Source organism: Quercus suber, unplaced genomic scaffold, assembly GCF_002906115.3.
Source record: "Quercus suber isolate HL8 unplaced genomic scaffold, Cork oak 2.0 scaffold_327, whole genome shotgun sequence".
Classification (NCBI taxonomy): domain Eukaryota; kingdom Viridiplantae; phylum Streptophyta; class Magnoliopsida; order Fagales; family Fagaceae; genus Quercus; species Quercus suber.
Genome location: NW_027069780.1, coordinates 193,059 through 212,545, shown reverse-complemented (window position 1 = coordinate 212,545; position 19,487 = coordinate 193,059). Strand labels below are relative to the sequence as shown.

The 19,487-nt window shown below is 34.8% G+C and overlaps 2 protein-coding genes across 2 annotated transcripts; one reads left to right on the top strand and one right to left on the bottom strand.

Annotated features, from left to right (window-relative positions):
- Positions 1-1,993: 1,993 nt before the first annotated feature.
- LOC112013099 (3-oxoacyl-[acyl-carrier-protein] synthase II, chloroplastic) lies at positions 1,994-8,526 on the top strand. Its single transcript, XM_065783066.1, has 13 exons — positions 1,994-2,877; positions 3,564-3,763; positions 3,839-4,042; positions 4,189-4,299; positions 4,397-4,492; positions 4,748-4,793; positions 4,868-4,947; positions 5,681-5,749; positions 5,875-5,963; positions 6,216-6,366; positions 6,449-6,529; positions 7,968-8,027; positions 8,228-8,526. The coding sequence occupies exons 1-13, from the start codon at positions 2,547-2,549 to the stop codon at positions 8,348-8,350; spliced, it is 1,641 nt and encodes a 546-aa protein (XP_065639138.1). The 5' UTR covers positions 1,994-2,546; the 3' UTR covers positions 8,351-8,526.
- A 7,860-nt stretch (positions 8,527-16,386) lies between these two features.
- Positions 16,387-16,713, bottom strand: LOC136071575 (uncharacterized). Its single transcript, XM_065783053.1, has one exon. The coding sequence runs from the start codon at positions 16,711-16,713 to the stop codon at positions 16,387-16,389; it is 327 nt and encodes a 108-aa protein (XP_065639125.1).
- Positions 16,714-19,487: the final 2,774 nt, after the last annotated feature.

The window sequence follows — 19,487 nt, the reverse complement described above, 5'->3', positions numbered from 1 at the left end:
TTGAAAGCTCAAGCTCCCACAGTCACATACACGCATGCACGCGCACGCACACACACACACATATATATAATTTGGTTTTTAGAGTTCTAAATAATGCTAAAATCTATTAATTTAAACTCATTAGTACTCACAATATTTTTGGACAAAGCAACCCAACACTCAACCAATTCATGTTAAATTTAATTTAATTTAGTCTTCAATAAACAAAATCTAAGTAAAGCCATCAAAAAATAAAAATAAAATAAAACTCTAAGTAAATTAGACAAGTTTTTTTTTTTTAATAAATTCTTTAAACTTGAGCTTTTATTTATGAATACTTATTATTTGAACATTTATCTTATATACATAGTTTTTATTGAAAATTCTTGTGCATTGCATGGATTAACAACTAGTGTGTGTGCTCAGGTTAACAACTAACTATATACTATATGATAAAAGTAGAGTCCTAAATGTTATAGATGTTATGGTTGTGCCAAATGGTCGTAATCTATTTACACCAATAGGCTATCATTTATTAAATACTTTATTAAATTACATAATTATCCTATGTTTTAAAACTTTTGCATGATTAATTTCACATTAAACCCCAAATGTAAAAAAGTTTTTAATTAAGCTAGAACTCTTTAAATTGTTTCAATTTACACCTTCAATGAGTCGCTATCAACTAAAAGTAATGGAAATTCACACTGTGGCGAAAATATATCAAAACGCACACAAATTTTTTTTCCTATTATGTGAAATTAAGAGATCTCTAGGGTACAATATTTATGGGAATTATGAAATTATATAATAATGAGAAATTAGTTGTTGTTATCAAAATATTACAAACAAAATAATATTATATAAGCTAATGTTCCAATTTTCTTATATCATATTCTATAAAATAAAAATTGTATTGTGGACATTATGATTGTGTCAAGTTGATGCATTATTTTTTTTCTTATTTTCCTCACTCATTTTGTCTTATTATGACATGTGATGCTTCATCAGTATATTAAAATAATTAACATAATTACCCTAAGTGAAACTATATTACCATTGTTTAAAAAAAGTTTAAACACGCCATTGCAATTAAAAGTTTTACTACACGTAAAACAATTCTAAAGGACTTCTAAGTATTATACTCAAAAAAATATTCCATATTTAGTGGAGAACCGTATGTAATAAAACTCATTTGAATTGTCAATGTGTTTGGTGGCCTAGTGGAAGGGGCTTTGTGCCAACAAGACTTCATTATGCGAAGCATCTTGAGTTCGAGTCATCCTTCTCCACTAGCAACATATTGATGCTCCTTATAATTTCATCATTAATGAAGTCTTCGCCCGAGAGTAGTTAGACGCTACTATAAAAACATCAAGGTAAAGAAGCCACAAGAACCTACAAAACCGAAAGAGTAGCGCCTAAACTCCTACATTCATCAGTCACATAACCAAACAGAGTGTTGCATCTCCTCGAATCAATTAAAGCCTTGATCACCCGTGAGCAGTCTTCCTCTAATTCTACACTGAACAAGCTTAGTTCCTTAGCAAACAAAAGCACACGACGTGCTGCCAAGGCCTCTGCCAACTCCACGGACTGAACCAGAGGTAATTTCTGGCTTAATGCAGATAATTTGACCCATGTGATCACGAAACACCACTCCAATACCAGCACAACCCGAAGATGTTCAACTTTCTAAACTTTTATTTTTTATATTTTTATATAACCATTTGAATAGCCACGCTAGTATTGAAGTAAAACTTGTTTTACCCAAACTCACCTGTGTTTACGTTTGTGTTGGCATGTGGGTCCCGTGTATTATTTATGGGACTCGCAAGTACGAATTTTAATAATTTTTTTAAATTGAGTCTCATAGTACTATTTACATATTTAAAAATTATTTTATTACAATATTTTTAATTTTTAACAATAAACAGTATTTAAATATTTGGATACCCTAACTACCGTATATCTTTTTTACCTACATATGCACTCATTGACAGTCTCCACTCTCTGCCTCACACAGCACTAAATTGGTGCGTCTCTTTCGCCAGGACGACTCAGATTCCCCCACAAACTAAAACGTTTTCAAACTGCTTCACTACCATGTCACCTTCATCTTCATCTTCATCTTCATCTTCATCTTCTTTGTCTCTCAAATTATTCAGAGCCTCTACTATGTATTTCTTTCTTCTCTAAGGACCAACAACAATCCACCTCTACTAATCAATGGAAATGGCTTCTCTTCCCTGTTTCCATTCCATTTCTTGCTGAATTACTCGAAGTTTTCAAATTTCCCATCTGGGTTTTTGTGCTTGGATTGTATTTGTTTGGACTTTACTCAATTGGGTTACACATGGCTTCTTCAAAGATAGCTTCTTTTCTTGTAGCCATGTTGCTCTGCTTGACTGCTTCCATTCCATCATGCTGAATCTTATCTGGGTCTAATTCTATTTTGGACTCTTAGATTGTAGTTTCTTACTAAACTTTCAGGATTATTAGAGTTTTCATCAGGGTCTTCTTGGTTCTTTTTGTTTGTAAGAGTGTGTGAATTCTTGGTGCCTTCAATGGTGGCTTCTGATTTAGCCTCTCCTCTCCATACGTGGCTTGTGGCTGCCTGCATGTCTGTTTCCTTTGAGAAAGACCACACTCAAAGGAGACTGAGTCAATCGACCAAGAGAAAGAAGTTTGTGTCAAAATGCATTAATCGTGGTGGTGCTTATTTTGTGAGTAATAAGCTTACAAACGGTTCTGGAATTCAAACCCTGATAAGTTCCTGTCTCACTTTCGAGCCTTGCAATGACTTTAACAATTCGAAAGGGCAGTTCACATTATTAGCATCTCCGACTGCCTGGACTAGAAAGCAAAGGAGCATGAATCGTCCTGCTGCACACTCTGGTAATTGAATGTGTGTCTATGATGATCAAAAGTGATAATTCATGATTTGGTGGCTTCTGGTTTCTATGCATGTTATGTAGTTTGAACTTGAGAGATGCCTGTAGCTTTGAATGATAGGATTATTGTTTTGGTTGTGTAGATACCCAAATGTGAGGCTTTGTGAGAAGATCCAATTCCGTTTTGTGATGCGTATTGCAATATGTATGTGGGGTAGCATACTTATGTTTGTGCACAATTGTCTGTGTATGTGAGGAGATGTGTCTCTGGAGTTCTTGGAATGTTTTTAATTTTTCCCCTCTCTGTATTGTTTGTGGAACCTTGGAGGGACAGGAAAGCTAACATTTATGGATTTATTGTTTTGGTTGTGTAGATACCCAAATGTGAGGCTTTATATCTAACACAAATGCAAGCTCAGAATTTTACATAATTCATTGATTTTAAGGTTCATGATAATACTATAGGATATTTTAATTGACTGGATAATGGAAGGAAAATCTTTAAGCTCCTCACTTTTGTTTTGTGCGCATGACACAATGAACTAACCTGGATTCGTAATATTGCTATACTCAACTTGCTGGGTTATGGTAAAAAGTTTTGAATGTTTCTAATATATATTGTTGATGGTAGGTGCTGTTAGTAATGTTTACCAAACTTCAAGCTAAGAGACTCTTTTATTACGGTTTCAGGCAAAACTGTGGTTGTGAGACCTGCAGATGGGGTCACAACAAAGAATAAACAGCTTACAAAGCAGCGACGTGTTGTCGTGACAGGGATGGGTGTGGTAACCCCAATTGGTGACGATACAGATGTCTTCTACAATAATCTCCTTGAAGGTGTTAGTGGCATAAGTGAGATAGAGGCTTTTGACTGTGCTCAGTTTCCAACGGTAGATCTTCGTTGGCTCAGTTCCATAATAGTAAATGTTACCTCTAGATGTTAACTCCAGTTATCTTTCTAACAGAAAATTGCTGGTGAAATCAAGTCTTTCTCAACAGATGGATGGGTCTCACCCAAGCTTTCCAAGAGGGCGGACAAATTCACACTTTACTTGCTTACTGCTGGCAAGAAAGCATTGGCAGATGCTGGGATTACAGAAGAGATCATTGGAAAGTTGGACAAACGTAGATGTGGTGTTATAATTGGCTCTGCACTAGGAGGAATGGCAGTAAGGATAAGCTTAGATTATTTTTCACAGGAAATTGACTGTAGTCTTAGTAGTTGCTTCAAGATTTCAAATTTATCCGAAACCCATAATTTTTTTTATCAGTTTTTTCTTCTACTGCTTTTATTTTTATGAGATATTTTAATCAGATTTTTCAGGATGCAATAGAAGCACTTAGGGTTTCGTACAAGAAAATGAATCCGTTCTGTATACCTTTTACAACAACCAATATTGGTTCTGCTTTACTAGCAATGGATTTGGTAAGTTTGATGCCAATGTTGATAGAAATTTAGGACAAATCAACATCATATGTTGCTGCTGCAACCTGCTAGCTATTTCTAAGTTTGCAAATTGCAGGGATGGATGGGCCCAATCTACTCAATTTCTTCAGCTTGTGCAACAAGTAACTTTTGTATACTGAATGCAGCACACCATATTATCACCGGTGAAAGTGTAAGTGCATGCTTTAGTCTCATTAAATGGATTTTGCAATAGGATCCTACATTGTTTTGGGAGCTTGTTTGAGAGAATAACACAAATGAATTTTAGTGGTTCCAAAGTAACTCTCATCAAGAAGCACTATTTTGATTTGAACGTTTAGGAGTAATGGTGGTCTTGATCATTTTCCTTCGTTCTTTTGAATAAGTTTATCTTATTCTGAAATGAAATTAGGCCAAATTCTGTAATCTGATTTGTGAAAATTTCCAGGATGTTATGCTTTGTGGTGGATCTGATGCAGCAGTTCTTCCAATAGGTACAATACATACCTTTCTCAGTCTGGATTTGATTTGAATATTATGTTCTCTACATTGTGAATTACTACCTCAGGCTTGGGAGGTTTCATGGCATGCGGATCTCTTTCTCAAAGGAATGGCGAACCTACCAAAGCTTCACGCCCCTGGGATATTGTATTGCATCCAACTTCTATCTTCTTCATGGTTACAATTATGCTTTTCATATTACAAAATCAGTTTCGTGGGCTCTGGTTCCATATGTGAATTAGACAGCTCATTGTTGATAGATTTTGTTCATTATAGGAGTTGGGGAAATTGGGGTATTTTAAGTGATAAGTGATGAGTGATGAGTGATACGTGACAAAAATTGAGTGAAGAGTGATGAGTGATGAGTGATGACAAAAAAATCAAACAACACCTAGTATTCGTGCATTTACTGCATTTATTGCGTGCATTTGCATTTTCTTCTTCTTCTTTTTTTTTTTTTTTTTTTTTGAGAAGTGCATTAACTAAGTTCCAGTGGGTTCTGTGCACTGTTCACAGGACCCATAAACCTCTTTTTCTAACAAAACTTTCATTAAAAATGAGTCACATGTCACTATTCACACATTTAAAAATTATTTTGTTACAGTATTTTTAGTTTCCAGCGAAATAATTGGTATCCAAACGGACCCTAAAAGTCCAATATTTTCTTAACCTTCTCTTTTAAGAAAAGGGAAGACCAAAAGAGTGATTTTAGAAAAATAAAAATAAAAAAGTAAAAAGAAAATATCCCATCTAATTGCTGAATTGGTTTGAACTATTCTATGTCACATTACCACTAATTCCAAATTAGAATTCTAGATTTCACCCATATCTTCACCTACTTGTAAGTCATGACTTGAGATATAATTTTGCATATGAACAGAATAGGGATGGGTTTGTTATTGGAGATGGAGCTGGGGTATTGCTTTTAGAAGACCTAGAACATGCTAAGGTATATCCGTAAAATTAATTTCTCTAATTTCCCCAAAAGCTCTTGATACTTATATGTTGAGTTTAGTAGCTTAAACTCTTTTATTTTTCCTCTATGGGTTACTTTTCTTATTTCTTATATGACAGAGAAGAGGTGCAAAAATATATGCAGAGTTTCTAGGTGGAAGCTACACCTGTGATGCCTATCACTTGACTGAGCATCATCCTGATGGTAGGTAGTCAGGTCATTCGGATTACTTTGATAATGCTGGTACTTGTGTATTAGCCTCATCTTTTATCTTTTGACTGTTTCTATGTATCTTCTCTTGCCTCTAGTTTTTTGCTGTCAAATAAGCTATCCATTAAAATTAAATATAGCTATTCTTCTATGAGACACAGCAAGCAATATGTATTTTGGCACCTTATATTTGCAGAGTGCATTTAATCCAGATGAAGTTCTGAACTTATTTTTGCCCAAAATTAGGTAGTGGCCTTGCTCTTTGTATAGAGAAGGCCTTAGCCCAATCTGGGCTAGCTAAAGAAGATGTAAATTATGTAAATGCATATGGTAGTTCAACACCAAGAGGTGATCTGAAAGAATACCAGACCCTTATCCGTTGTTTTGGCAAGAATCCAGAGGTATATTGAAGGCAAATTTATCTAGTTCTTATTGTCAAATTTACAATATGACTTTACTTAGTTTGAGTTCTAATTCTTGCAGCTAAGAGTGAACTCGACAAAATCCATGACTGGTCACCTACTAGGTGCCTCAGGTGCTGTGGAAGCTATTGCAACAGTTAAGGTAATTAGTTTCTGCTTTGCTTCTTGCACATTGCTATAAAACACCCATGAGATTTGAAAAGATAGAGGCCAATCCAAATCTTTAAGATGGCTTTGGCCTTACAGTTATTAACTGTAGTCTATAACAAAGGGCCTATATGGCTTGAGGTGCTTGCACCGATTAGAGGGTTGTATTGAAGAGGAAGTTCCATGTTTCTCCCCTTTTTTGTTCTTCTTTTTTTAGTTATTTATTTATTTATTTTTGCTCAGATTATTGATGAGATATTGATCTCACTGTATTGTTATTTTCTCCTTCCAAAAAAGAGAATTTTATTGGAACATTTAGGGCATATCTGGTAAGAGTATTTAAATATAGTTTTTTGATTTGCAATTCATAAAATGGTGGGTTCCACACTTAAATCTATCGTTTAGTTGATTTTCTCTAAATACAATTTTTAGAAAATTGTATACTTTTTTCCTTGTTCAAAACAAAATTTTGAAAACGAGATGTTTTCTAGATACAAAAAATGTTTTTAATGGTATAGTTATAAACAAATTAAAAACAGTGGACCACACATATTTTTCCAAACTCTTCTATCTCTTAAATTAAGGAGGTTATCTTTGTCACCAAAAAAAAAAAAAAAATTCTCACACTTCAAATTTGAAACTTATCATCATAAAAAAAAAAAAAAAAAAAAAAAAAAAAAGTACATGAGCTTTATTCCCTTATCATTATCCGGGGAAAAAAAAAGTAATTTACAGATTTTACACGTTACTTTTTGTAAAATTTTTTATAAAAATATATCAAAAATAGAAATGGTCACCTAAACAATTTTTCTTTTTTTTTTTAGTATTTTGAAATTTTTTCTTAAAAGTGGGAGCCAAACACTTATATAAAAAAATTATTATCTAAAATAGTTTCAATTTTAATTTTTTTGAAAATTGTTTTCAAACTATTTTGAAAACAAAAACAAAATGCCTCCTACCAAATGGGCCCTTCGCTTTTGAAACTTATAGTTTAGGGGTGTAACAAATTAAAACTTATAGTATCTACAGTAAAAAATTAAACCTTATGTTTTTGGAAAAAAAAAAAAAAAAAAAAAACTAAACCATATAGTTTCAAAAGTAACAAATTAAACCATAGGATTGCAAAAAATAATTAAATAAACTTCAGCCTACAAGTGAAGTGACATTGTATTGGAGGTTTAATATTGGTTGAGGTTTTAGTTAGTGACTTTTTCAAATCTTAGGGTTTAATTTGTCACTTTTTACTATTAAAAAATGCCACTTTTGAAAATTTAGGGTTTACTTTGTTACACCCCTAAATTATAGGGTTTAAAATGTAATTTTCCAAACACATTTCCTCCTTGAAAGACATTGATGCACTAATTCATAATTGATTGGATTCCTTTCTATTCATCATTATTGTCCCTAAAGTGAGATTTAACTCTCAAATGTAGGCAATACAAACAGGATGGGTGCATCCAAACATCAATCTTGAAAATCCTGATGAAGGCATGGTATGCTTCTATAATATGGTTTCTTATCAAGTCTAATCAACAAATAGTTTATCATTTTAACAATGGATTTCTAATCATTTTATCAATCCACCAACACCATTTAAGATTACATTACGCTTGAAAGGATAGTAGGGAGGTATTTGCTTTTAGAAGCTTGAATTTGTGTTAATTTGGTTTTATGCTATATGAATTTGAATAAGGACATGAATGTGCTTGTCGGCATCAAGAAGGAACCTTTGGACATAAAGGTAGCACTATCTAACTCATTTGGCTTTGGAGGACACAATTCATCCATCTTGTTTGCACCTTACAAGTGCATCTGATGTGTCAACTCAACTTGAAACTATTCGAGGGTTGAACAAAATTAGAGTTGTTGTAGCTTGTATTGATATTTTTCGATTTGGTAGTAAATCCATTCTATGATTATACGTATTCTAATCAAATCTAGAGGATTTAAATTGGATGACCATCTAATTGAGATGCAACTACTTTGATTGCATTGATTACTAGTTATTGATTAGTGATAATGTTTCTATTAGTTCTTTTCATACAAATGGGGGGTGGGGTATTCACATCTTTAGATGGAGAAAAAGAGTCATTTTGTAGTGCTTCAAATGCTTCAAATTCTATGATTGTACAAATGATAGTCAAACAACAATTATGGTACAGTATGGACAAATAAATCAAAAGCTAGTGAGGAACCTATTGTATGTAATGGGTGCACTAGATACTTATTTGCACCAACAAGGAAATACAAGCAATACACGAAATACAAGCAATACACATCTCTTGATCTATGCAATTATTGCCAGGGCAATCTCATAAGCACTCCTCTCAACCCCATATCTTATGCATTCAAGACATGCATTTCTCTTATAAGACTTTTATCAGAACTTACTACTGATATCATTTTTATTATACACCAATCATAGCAAGTTATGTCAACAATTGTGAAAATGTTGTCCCTCAAATTTATTTATGTTAATATTCATATTGTGTCATTCATAAAATAAGTAAACTTTAAGCAAGTACAATTATTGCATATGGACATAAAGACAGATATGCATGCACGTATTTATATCAAGTCGTACTTGCAATAGTAGACAAGATGACTTAGAGATGATATGCTTATTTTTAATTTATCTTTTTTATAATAAAAAAAAAGGCGTAAATGCACTTTTAGTCCCTACATTTTGACGTTTTTCTATTTTAATCCCTACATTTTATTTTTTCCACTTTTAGTCCCTAAACCAATTAATGCATTCCATTTTAGTCTTTTCCGTCAGTCAACCGACGGAAATAGCTGAAGTGGCAGCTGTAGGTATTAAAATATTATAAAAATGCCACCAAGATGGAAGAAAGAGTTTGAGATGAGAGAATAGTGTGTGGCCGGTTTGATCTGGTTCATGTTCTTGTGTTCATCTGGGTTCATGTTCTTGTTTAAATTTTGTTTTTATGTTTTTTAATTTTGTTATAATTAATAAATTAATTTTTTAAATTTATATGCTGATGTGTCATAGGTGACATGGCATTTTTATAATATTTTAATACCTCCGGCTGCCACCTCAGCTATTTCCGTCGGTTGACTGACGGAAAGGACTAAAATGGAACGCGTTAATTGGTTTAGGGACTAAAAGTGGAAAAAATAAAATGTAAGGACTAAAATGGAAAAATGTCAAAATGTAGGGACTAAAAGTGCATTTATGCCTTAATTATTTTGTGTGCAACCAAAATCCTTTGCTTAGTGGTTAACTATGCTAAATAAGATAAAGGTTACAATTAATTTATGTTATGGGCTAATATTGATCCACAATGGGAAATTTGGATAAGAACACATTAATGGTTATGTAAAAGATGCATGGAAATGAATCCTTCTTTTATTTTAATCTTATGGGTCGTGTTAAAAAAGGTTTTTATTTTTCAAGAACCTGGATACCCTCTTTTCTCTCTTCTCTTCTTTCTTCTTTATATATGATTTATCTCCTTCTTTTTTGTATCTTGTCCTTGTCTACCTGAATAACTTCCAGCCTTATCGGGTTTTTTTTTCCTTGTTATTCATCATGAATGAAGACTTCTAGGGTTTCTTCTTGCTATTAAGGCGTCCACTTAGATAAATTCCTGTCTTATCGGGCTCTTTGTTCCTTGTTGTTCATCATGAATGGAGACTTCTAGAGCTTCTTTTTATTGTTTAGACTTGTCATTTTGCATTAAATGCAGTGATGCTAGGCAAGTGACCTTCATTAATGCATAGGTGGAATCATCAAGAGGCTTCAGAAAGAGTCCTTGGAGAAGTTTGCCTTCTCTAGGGTTCTACCTTTGTAGCTCGGACAAGCTTTAGACATGTCCTTGGTATTTGGACCCGGGATTCTATCTCGGTAGCTTGGATAGTCTTTGGACTTGATCAATAGTTTGAGGCTTGATATGCATGGGAAGGCCCATTAACAAGATGGGTCAGTCAACGTCAATGTTGGGTTTGTTTCCACTGTTTTGGGCTAGTGTTAAATGGGCCCAATATCCATCCCACTACATTTTGCATTAAAAACAACATGATTTCTTTATAGAAATTGTATTTAGATTTTAAACAAAAAGAGAGTGATGCAAAAAAATTCATATATTTTGATCAATTGTAAGAGAGGCGCAGTTATACACTTTATACTTTGGAGAGGAGTAGAGAGTGGGACTAGTTATACACTTTAAACAAACAAAAATGTCAAGTTGTGAGGCTCATTGATGACTCAGTCTAAAGATAATCAAAAGAGAGTTCACTTTGGAGGGAGTAGGATGGTTGGCATGTAAGGTAGCACCATATCAATTACTTCCCATGTGACCATTACTTTCCAATCACATTGCCCTCACAAAGGAACCAAAATAAATAAATAAATAAGAATCCTAAAAATAAAAACACTAACACTATGTTTGGTTTGAGAGGAAGAGGAAGATAAGGAAGAGAAATTAAGTCTTTTCTGCTATTTGGATAGCATGATAACAAAGAATAGCAATATGGCTTTAACCAACTAGAATTTCTAGCTGAATGATTTGTACTTATATGTAGAAACCCAATGGTAGTACTCTTTAACCAGTGTGGAAGGGAGAAAGAGAGCGTGGAAGTGTATTAAAATAAAATTTTTTGCTTTAACTTTTTTGCTACAGTGCACAACTATAGATGGTTGTGCGCTATACTAAAAAGCTAAAAACTTTTAGCTATGGCACCACAATTGCAGCATGCTTTTTAAGTATTAGTAGTGCTAAAAATAGCAATATGACTTTTTAGCACAGTCAATACTAATACTCTGAGATCATGTTAACCTTTCTAACTCATGTTTCTTTTGATTTTGAATTCAATTCTAGCCGAATGATTTGTACTTCATATGTAGGGACCCAACGGTGGTACTCTTTAACCAACTAGAATTTCTATAAAATACTATATCAATTGAGGTCATGACTTAAAAGAAGCATCTCTTATAACAAACGTATCAAGTGACCCATGTAATATGCCAAATTGCCAATGAGTGAATGTCATGTGTTGGTACTTCTATCCTTCCACATGGTATTTATTCACTGGCTCGTTAAATGGATGATTTGATACGCATATCACCATAGAAAAGAAAAATATGTATGCTTTTGCTTTTATGTTTTCATGGAGTAAAGAAAGTAACAAAAATTTATGGGTAGAAAAGTAATTTTAAAGCCCTTAAAAGTCAACAACTGCAGCTAATGTATTTTTTAATGGGCATTTCTCTCCATTTCCACCCAATTTGGGTGGAAACAAAATGCATGCCCGAGTGATATGTTTTCCATTAAACATATTACACTATGTGACGAGTTGTGATTGGTGGAGAGGTTTCTCCATATGAATCTATCATCACCCCTCCACCAATCACATGCAACTCACAACATGGGTGAATTATGGCACAAGTTATGGCACCAGTATAATTCTTTTGAAGGAGTTTCATGTGGAGAGAGTGGTTGTCAAAGGCTCAAATACGATTTCAACAGACTTCGCAGTCATTGATCGTACACATGTATAATTTACATGAACCAGCAGAACTCCAAAGTCCAAACCAACAATTGTCTTTTTTCAAAACCAGACATGAATGCTCCATATAATTTTGAGGTCATGCCCCCAAATATTTTGAAAAACCTTCTAACAATACCCTCTTTTTAAAAATTTAAAAAAAAAAAAAAAAAATCCCCCCCCCCTCCATAACCTCCTACATATCAGCCAAAATTGCTCTCCAAATTCCCAATTTTTACTTAAAAACAAAAGGTTTTTTTGTAAATAAAAAGGTGTGTAATAGCATTATAAAATAGACGACTCTCAAGAAAGTTCATTTTTAGCCAAAGTCCATCCTCCACTTGATATATGCCCCTCTACTGTTTTACGACACTTTATAGTTCTACTGCATTTTTTATTTTGTTAATAGAAATTGTTACACACTCTATTATACACACATTATTACGTACTTATTTTTTTTAAGTGAAATTGTGTTCTTGAACTTACTATTTTAATTCAAAAAATGTGTGTATAGTATACGTATAATAGATTGTGTGTGACAAATACTACCTTTTTTTTCCTTCTTCTTTCTCAATTCTTGTATCATTTCTTCTCTTTCACAGTGCATTCTATGTTGCAAAATTCTTCTTATTTCTTTTTCTTCTTCTTTTTCAGTGCTATTTCAGTTTAATTTCTATTTATTTATCTTATGATTTTTGAATTTATTTTTTATATAGTTGTCTAATCTAGTTGAAATTAAATTCTATTTATTTTATGGTTTCTTATAGTGATTTTATTATATTTAATTTCTATGGATATCATTTTTTGTAATTGTAAATATAGTCTAGTTCTTGTTATATTCTGATATTTAATTTCTATGAATGTAATGGACTTATGATTTTTCATAAGAATTAGAGAAAATCGTACAAAAAATGACCTTAAGATGCTCAATTGAGTGTTTATCTTTTTAGTAGTTTTAAGTGTTGATAAAAATTACACTAATAAAAAATTTGAATAACAATAATCTTGCAGTATTATAAATGCGTTATGACTTACTTTGGATTTAAGATTTTGTTTTTAACTAATGCATAAAGACATGTATGTATACATGTATGTCATGGTTTGAGTTTTTCTATTGCATTACAAATCAATATGATAGTTTTACCTAGGCCCCTACAAACAAAAATTCCTAGCTACACTCCTAAGTATATGCACTCATTGTCATTACAATCTCCACTTTGCTATGTATGCTCTAATAGCTATGATGAACGGGTACAAATATTGGTATGGGTACAATACATGTACGGGTATAGGGAAACAACATTTTAAAAAAAAAAAAAAAATTAGGGTACCTTACGTCAGGGATACATATATTCATAATTTATCAAATATATTTTATTTATATTTTATATATATTGTTAATCATATATCAATTTAACAGCAATAATGAATAATAAAGTGAATCCATAGCTATTAAATGATGTTTAGAATACAAACCAAGATTCAAAAGAGTAAATAACAAATAACTAAGCGTTCAATATTAAAACCAATATATAAAATATATAAATAAAAATTCTTACAACTTTGGACTATCTATCACTATTGAAGATTAGGTTAGAACAATATCTAAGTCATATCATGGATATATCCAAGATGTATTGATATTTTTTTTTAATGATTAGGTAAATATTTTAGAGGTATCTATACTAGTACGATAGTTATCGAATACCGAATATTGGTGCATTCTAAATCATTAGTAAGAGCAATAGCAATAGTAGTGACAAATAACTATATTGCTATTTTTAACACCATTAATACTTAAAATACGAGTCCAAATCTTCTGTCCCACTTTTCCTGCTCCACTCTATACTCCACCAATAAATACTTGCCACATGTTCACCTAATTAATTAAATATTATCATTATTGACTTATTAATCTTACAGTTATTAATTAGGTGAACATGTGGCAAGTATTTATTGGTGGAGTATAGAGTGGAGCAGGAAGAGTGGGACAGAAGCTTTGGACTTTTAAAATACATGCTATAGCAATGGTGCTATAGCTATATAAAATATATATATATATATATATATATATAAATATTAAACTCTCTCTCTTCTCTCATTAAAAAAATATCTATCTTTTCTTTCTTTTTCTCTCTCTCCGACTTCTCTACTTTCTTCCTTTTTCCTTCTCTTTTTTTTTTTTTCTCTCTCCCTCACCACTGAGAACCATCTAGCCCAGTCCTCCACTCCGCCAACCCACCTCCCCACGCTATTGTCTTCTACCTCTATATTCGAACTCTGTCTCTCTGAAACTCTTCTACTATGGCGGACCCTGATCTCTCCTCTCCTCTCCTCCCTTCCCATCCCTCTGATCCCCCTCATCTAATCCTCACCATCCACGACTCCCTCTCTCACAAAAATAACAATAGCAACAACAGAGAGAGTTCTATAAATCACATTCATCAAAACTCTCACCATAACAACGATAACGGCAACGGCAACGAAAACAGCAATAGTATTATTGTTAGTAGCAGAGAAAAACCATATGAGTTTTTGGGGTCTAAGGGTATGGAGGTATGTGGGTCATCCACAGTTGACCCATTCTTGTGGTGCCAAGTAGTTAAAAAAAAAATAGCTTCACTATTGTGGATGCTCTAATCGACACTTTTTGCTATCTGGGGCACTCTACCTCACACAACACTTTGGTATGTCTCTTTCGGACTCCCCCCCCCCCCCACCCCAAACAAAGTACATTTAGCGTTGGTTTGGATAGCATTTATGTTTTCCCACTGTTGGCGTTTGGCTTTTTGTATAGGTCTTTTGCACTGTTCACAGGACCCGCAAGTACTTATTTTAACAATTTTTTTTTTAAATTGGGTCCCACGGCACTATTCACACATTTAAAAATTATTTTGCTACAGTGTTTTTAGTTTTCAGTAATAAGCGCTATCCAAACAGACCCTTAAAACATTGTCATTTGTCAAATTGCTTCAACTTCCATCTCCAGCTTCTTTGTATCTCTCAAATTATTCATAGGGTGCATCTGCATTTTGGTGTTTTCAGCATTGAGACCAGTGCTATTAATGAGTCTCATGCACTATTCACGGGACTTATAAGTTGTCTAATTCAGCAAATTTTTCTTCAAAATTAGGTCCCATGGTACTATTTACACATTTAAAAATTATTTTGCTATAATGTTTTCAGTTTTTAGTAATAAATGGTATCTAAATAGACACATAACCTCTATCTACTGTGTATTTCTCTTCTTCTCCAAGTACTAACAAAAACCCACTTTACTATTCGGCCCAAAAAAAAAAAAACCCACCTCTACTATTCAGCAAAAAAAAAAACACACCTGAATTTGTCAAAGAGTTCAAGTTTCCCATCTGAATAGTGACTGATTACTCACGTGGGCTGTCAGGCCTTTTGGGGATAAAATTAATGCAGATGTTACTCATTTTAGAATGCTGTTCAAATGGATTAGTTCTTGTGCCATAGCCGACCACATGGTGGTGGAGAGTTGTCCTTATATAAATCTATTGTCATCCTTTCATTAACTATAAGAGCATTCTCATCAGCTGTTTTATAAAAAATGTCATTTTGACACACCAAACACCTACTTTATCATTTTAACACATCATTTTACAACACACCATTTATCAGATGTTCTATTCTTCAATTCTATACATTAAAATAATATTTTCAACACATTAAAATAATATATCATCATCTTCAACAAATCAACAACAACAAACAACGGCACACCCAGCACTGCCACCAACAACTAGCACTGCCACCAACAACCATTGCCGCCACACCCACCAGAAAAAGCAAAAAAAGAAAACCACCAAAATCAACCCACAACCGCCGCACCCACAGCCACAGCCACTCGAATCACAACCCACAACCGCCGCACCCACAATCACAACCACCAAAATCAACCCACCTGCACCCACAACCGCCGCACCCAAAGCCACAGCCACTCGAATCAACCCACAACCGCCGCACCCACCAACATCAGCCCATCACAACCACCAAAATCAACCCACAACTGCCGCACCCACAACCACAGCCACTTGAATCACAACCCACAACCGCCACACCCACAATCACAACCACCAAAATCAACCCACCTGTACCCACAACCGCCGCACCCACAGCCACAGCCACTCGAATCACAACCCACAACCGCCACACCCACAATCACAACCACCAAAATCAACCCACCTGCACCCACAACCGCCGCACCCAAAGCCACAGCCACTCGAATCAACCCACAACCGCCGCACCCACCAACATCAGCCCATCACAACCACCAAAATCAACCCACAACTGCCGCACCCACAACCACAGCCACTTGAATCACAACCCACAACCGCCACACCCACAATCACAACCACCAAAATCAACCCACCTGTACCCACAACCGCCGCACCCACAGCCACAGCCACTCGAATCACAACCCACAACCGCCACACCCACAATCACAACCACCAAAATCAACCCACCTGCACCCACAACCGCCGCACCCAAAGCCACAGCCACTCGAATCAACCCACAGCCACTCAAATCACAACCACCAAAACAGAAAAACAAAAACAAAAAACACAACCCACCACCGACCCATCGCATCCCACACACCCACCCACCGCAAACCCACCCGCTACTACCGCCAAACCTTACACCCATAACCCGATCAACCCACCACCTTCAACCATAATCAGCCAACCACCAACAATACCCACAACCAACCACCATTAGCAATACTGCCACAACCACCAAAAGAGAGACAGAGAGACAGAGAGATCGGCGAGGTGTGGATAGAGAGAGATCTACAGATCAGTGAGAGCAAACCAACGTTTTCGCCCGATCTCTGCCTTGTCGGTATGAATCGGGTCGGATCTCAGTCTCTGTATGAAAGTTGCAGTGTGGTGGTGATGGTTATTGCAGACGGAGAAAGGAAGAGAGTGAGAAAAAAAAAAATGAAAGTGAGAAGGGAATAGGAGCTATCGCAGATGGAGAGAGGAAGAGAGTGAGAAAAAAAAATGAAAGTGAGAAGGGAAGGAGCAACGGAGAGATGGAGACCAGAGAGGAGAGAGAAAAGTGATTCAGTGAATAAAATAAGCAAAAAAAATTATAGCATTCATGTCCGTACAGTATTTTTTGACATTTAGCACACCTTATGGGATCAATTTTTCGTATTTGGTGTGCCAAATGTCAAATATTTGGCATTTGACACACCTAATAGGAATGCTCTAATTCATCATATGGCCGAATTGTAGCACAAATTATGCCACCAGCTTGCACCAGATTTATTCATTCAAATGTCTCTTCAGCTTATGGGAAATGACAATGTACGTAAAGTTTATACATTAGTCCTTTTAATGGAGGAGTAACACGTGGAGAGAGTAGTAGTCCAAGACTTAAAAACAATTTCAACAGACTTTACTGATCGTACAAACGTGTAAAATTTACATGAACTGCAAACCAACTGTTGTACTTTTTCAGAACCGGACTTGAATGATCCATATAATTTTTGGTGACACTCTTCATTCTAGAAAAATATATTATGGATATATGAGTTATTGGTAGGTCCCACTCAATTATGAGAAAGTCTCTCAGCCGATGGATCCACTCAACTGTGAGAGAGGATTTATATACTCTTAAAGGGTAAACCTTCTCATCTACTAATAATAATAAATTAAAAATTGACACTCTCTGCTGTCTAGGGCACTCTGCCTCACTCAGAACTCTGTTACGTCTCTTTCGACTCTGTTTTCCCGCAAAGTACATTTAAAGCGTTGTCATTTGTCAAACTGCCTCACTTTCCGTCTTCAGCTTCTTTATATCGCTCAAATTATTATATTTATAGCCTCTGTCTACCGTGCATTTCTCTTCTTCTCCAAGTAATGACAAAAACCCACCTCTACTAATCAATAGAAATGACTGTTCATCCCTGTTTCCTTTCCATTTCTTGCTGAATTTGTCAAAGTTTTCAAGTTTCCCATCTGGGTTTTGGACTTACTCAATTGGGTAATACAAACTTGTTTCAAAATCAGCTTCTTTGTAGCATTGTTGCTATGCTTCCATTCCATCACTTGCTGAAATCTTTATCTGGGTGTATTCTATTTTGGTCTCTTAGATAGTAGTTTCTTACTAAACTTTCAGGATTCTCAGAGTCTTCATCAGGGTCTTCTTGCTTCTTTTTGTTTGTGAGAATTTGTGTGAATTCTTGGTACCTCCAATGGCGACTTCTGATACTAAACTTTCAGGATTCTCAGAGTCTTCATCAGGGTCTTCTTGCTTCTTTTTGTTTGTGAGAATTTGTGTGAATTCTTGGTACCTCCAATGGCGACTTCTGTTGCAGCCTCTCCTCTCTGCACACGGCCTGTGTCTGCCTGCATGTCCGTTTCTTATGAGAAACACCACACTGATCCAAAGAGACTGAGTGAATGGACTAAGAGAAAGAAGTTTGTTTCAAAATGCATTAGTCGTGGTGGTGGTGATGTTGATTTTGTGAGTAATTTGCTAACAAACGGTTCTGGAATTCAAAGTTCTTGGCTCGCATTCGAGAAGTGCAAGGAGTATAACCATTTAGAAGGGCTGTTTGCACCTTTAGGATCTCAGACGGCCTGGGCTAGAAAGCAAAGGAGCATAAATCGTCCTGCTGCAATCTCTGGTAATTGAACGTCACTACAAAAATCTGGGTCTATAGCCGCGTTTAGAAAACGCGGCTATAGACCCTAAAAACGCGGCTATAGGATATGGTCGCGTTTCTTATAGCCGCGTTTTTGGAAAACGCGGCTACAGGTTAGACTTGAAGCCACGTTTATAGCCTAGCAGGATAAATTAGGGCCTATAGCTGCGTTTTTAAAAACGCGGCTATAGCCCACTTTGAGCTGCGTTTTAAACGCGGCTATAGGTTTTCCTAAAAACAAAAAAAAAAAAATTCTGGGTTTTTTTTTTCCCAGAAACTTCAAAATTCAAATTAAAAAAAAAAAAATTCAAAATAAAACACAAAAAATTCAAAATCCAACACAACATACTCACAATACAAACACACAAAAAATTCAAAATTAAACGCAACATATTCACAATACAAATAAGCCCAAAAAATTCAAAATCAAACACAAACCCAGAAATTCAAAATCAAACACAATGTGCCCGTACATATAAGAACACAAACCCATTTTCTTACTAACACAAATCAGAGCACAGATCAGCAACACAATATCACAATATCAGCAATCAAGCACAGATCCACAACATAATCACAATTTCAGCAACACAATAGCACAAATTTAAGCATAGATCCACAATAACATCTCCTCCATTTTCTTACTAACTAAACATTAAATAACCAAAAAAAAAACTAGATGTATTGACAAATTAGTGTGCCTGAGATGAAGAAAAAAAAGAAAGAAAAAAAAAAAAAAACAGAAGCAAAAAAGAAACAAAGGAAA

What these genes read in the sequence shown, in the direction of transcription:
- LOC136071575 (XM_065783053.1), bottom strand. Translation starts at nt 16,713, where the DNA reads ATGGGTGTAAGGTTTGGCGGTAGTAGCGGGTGGGTTTGCGGTGGGTGG.
- LOC112013099 (XM_065783066.1), top strand. Translation starts at nt 2,547, where the DNA reads ATGGTGGCTTCTGATTTAGCCTCTCCTCTCCATACGTGGCTTGTGGCT. An exon ending in TCGTCCTGCTGCACACTCTG is followed by an intron (nt 2,878 to 3,563) that starts GTAATTGAATGT and finishes TTACGGTTTCAG; the next exon opens with GCAAAACTGTGGTTGTGAGA. An exon ending in CTTTACTAGCAATGGATTTG is followed by an intron (nt 4,300 to 4,396) that starts GTAAGTTTGATG and finishes TGCAAATTGCAG; the next exon opens with GGATGGATGGGCCCAATCTA.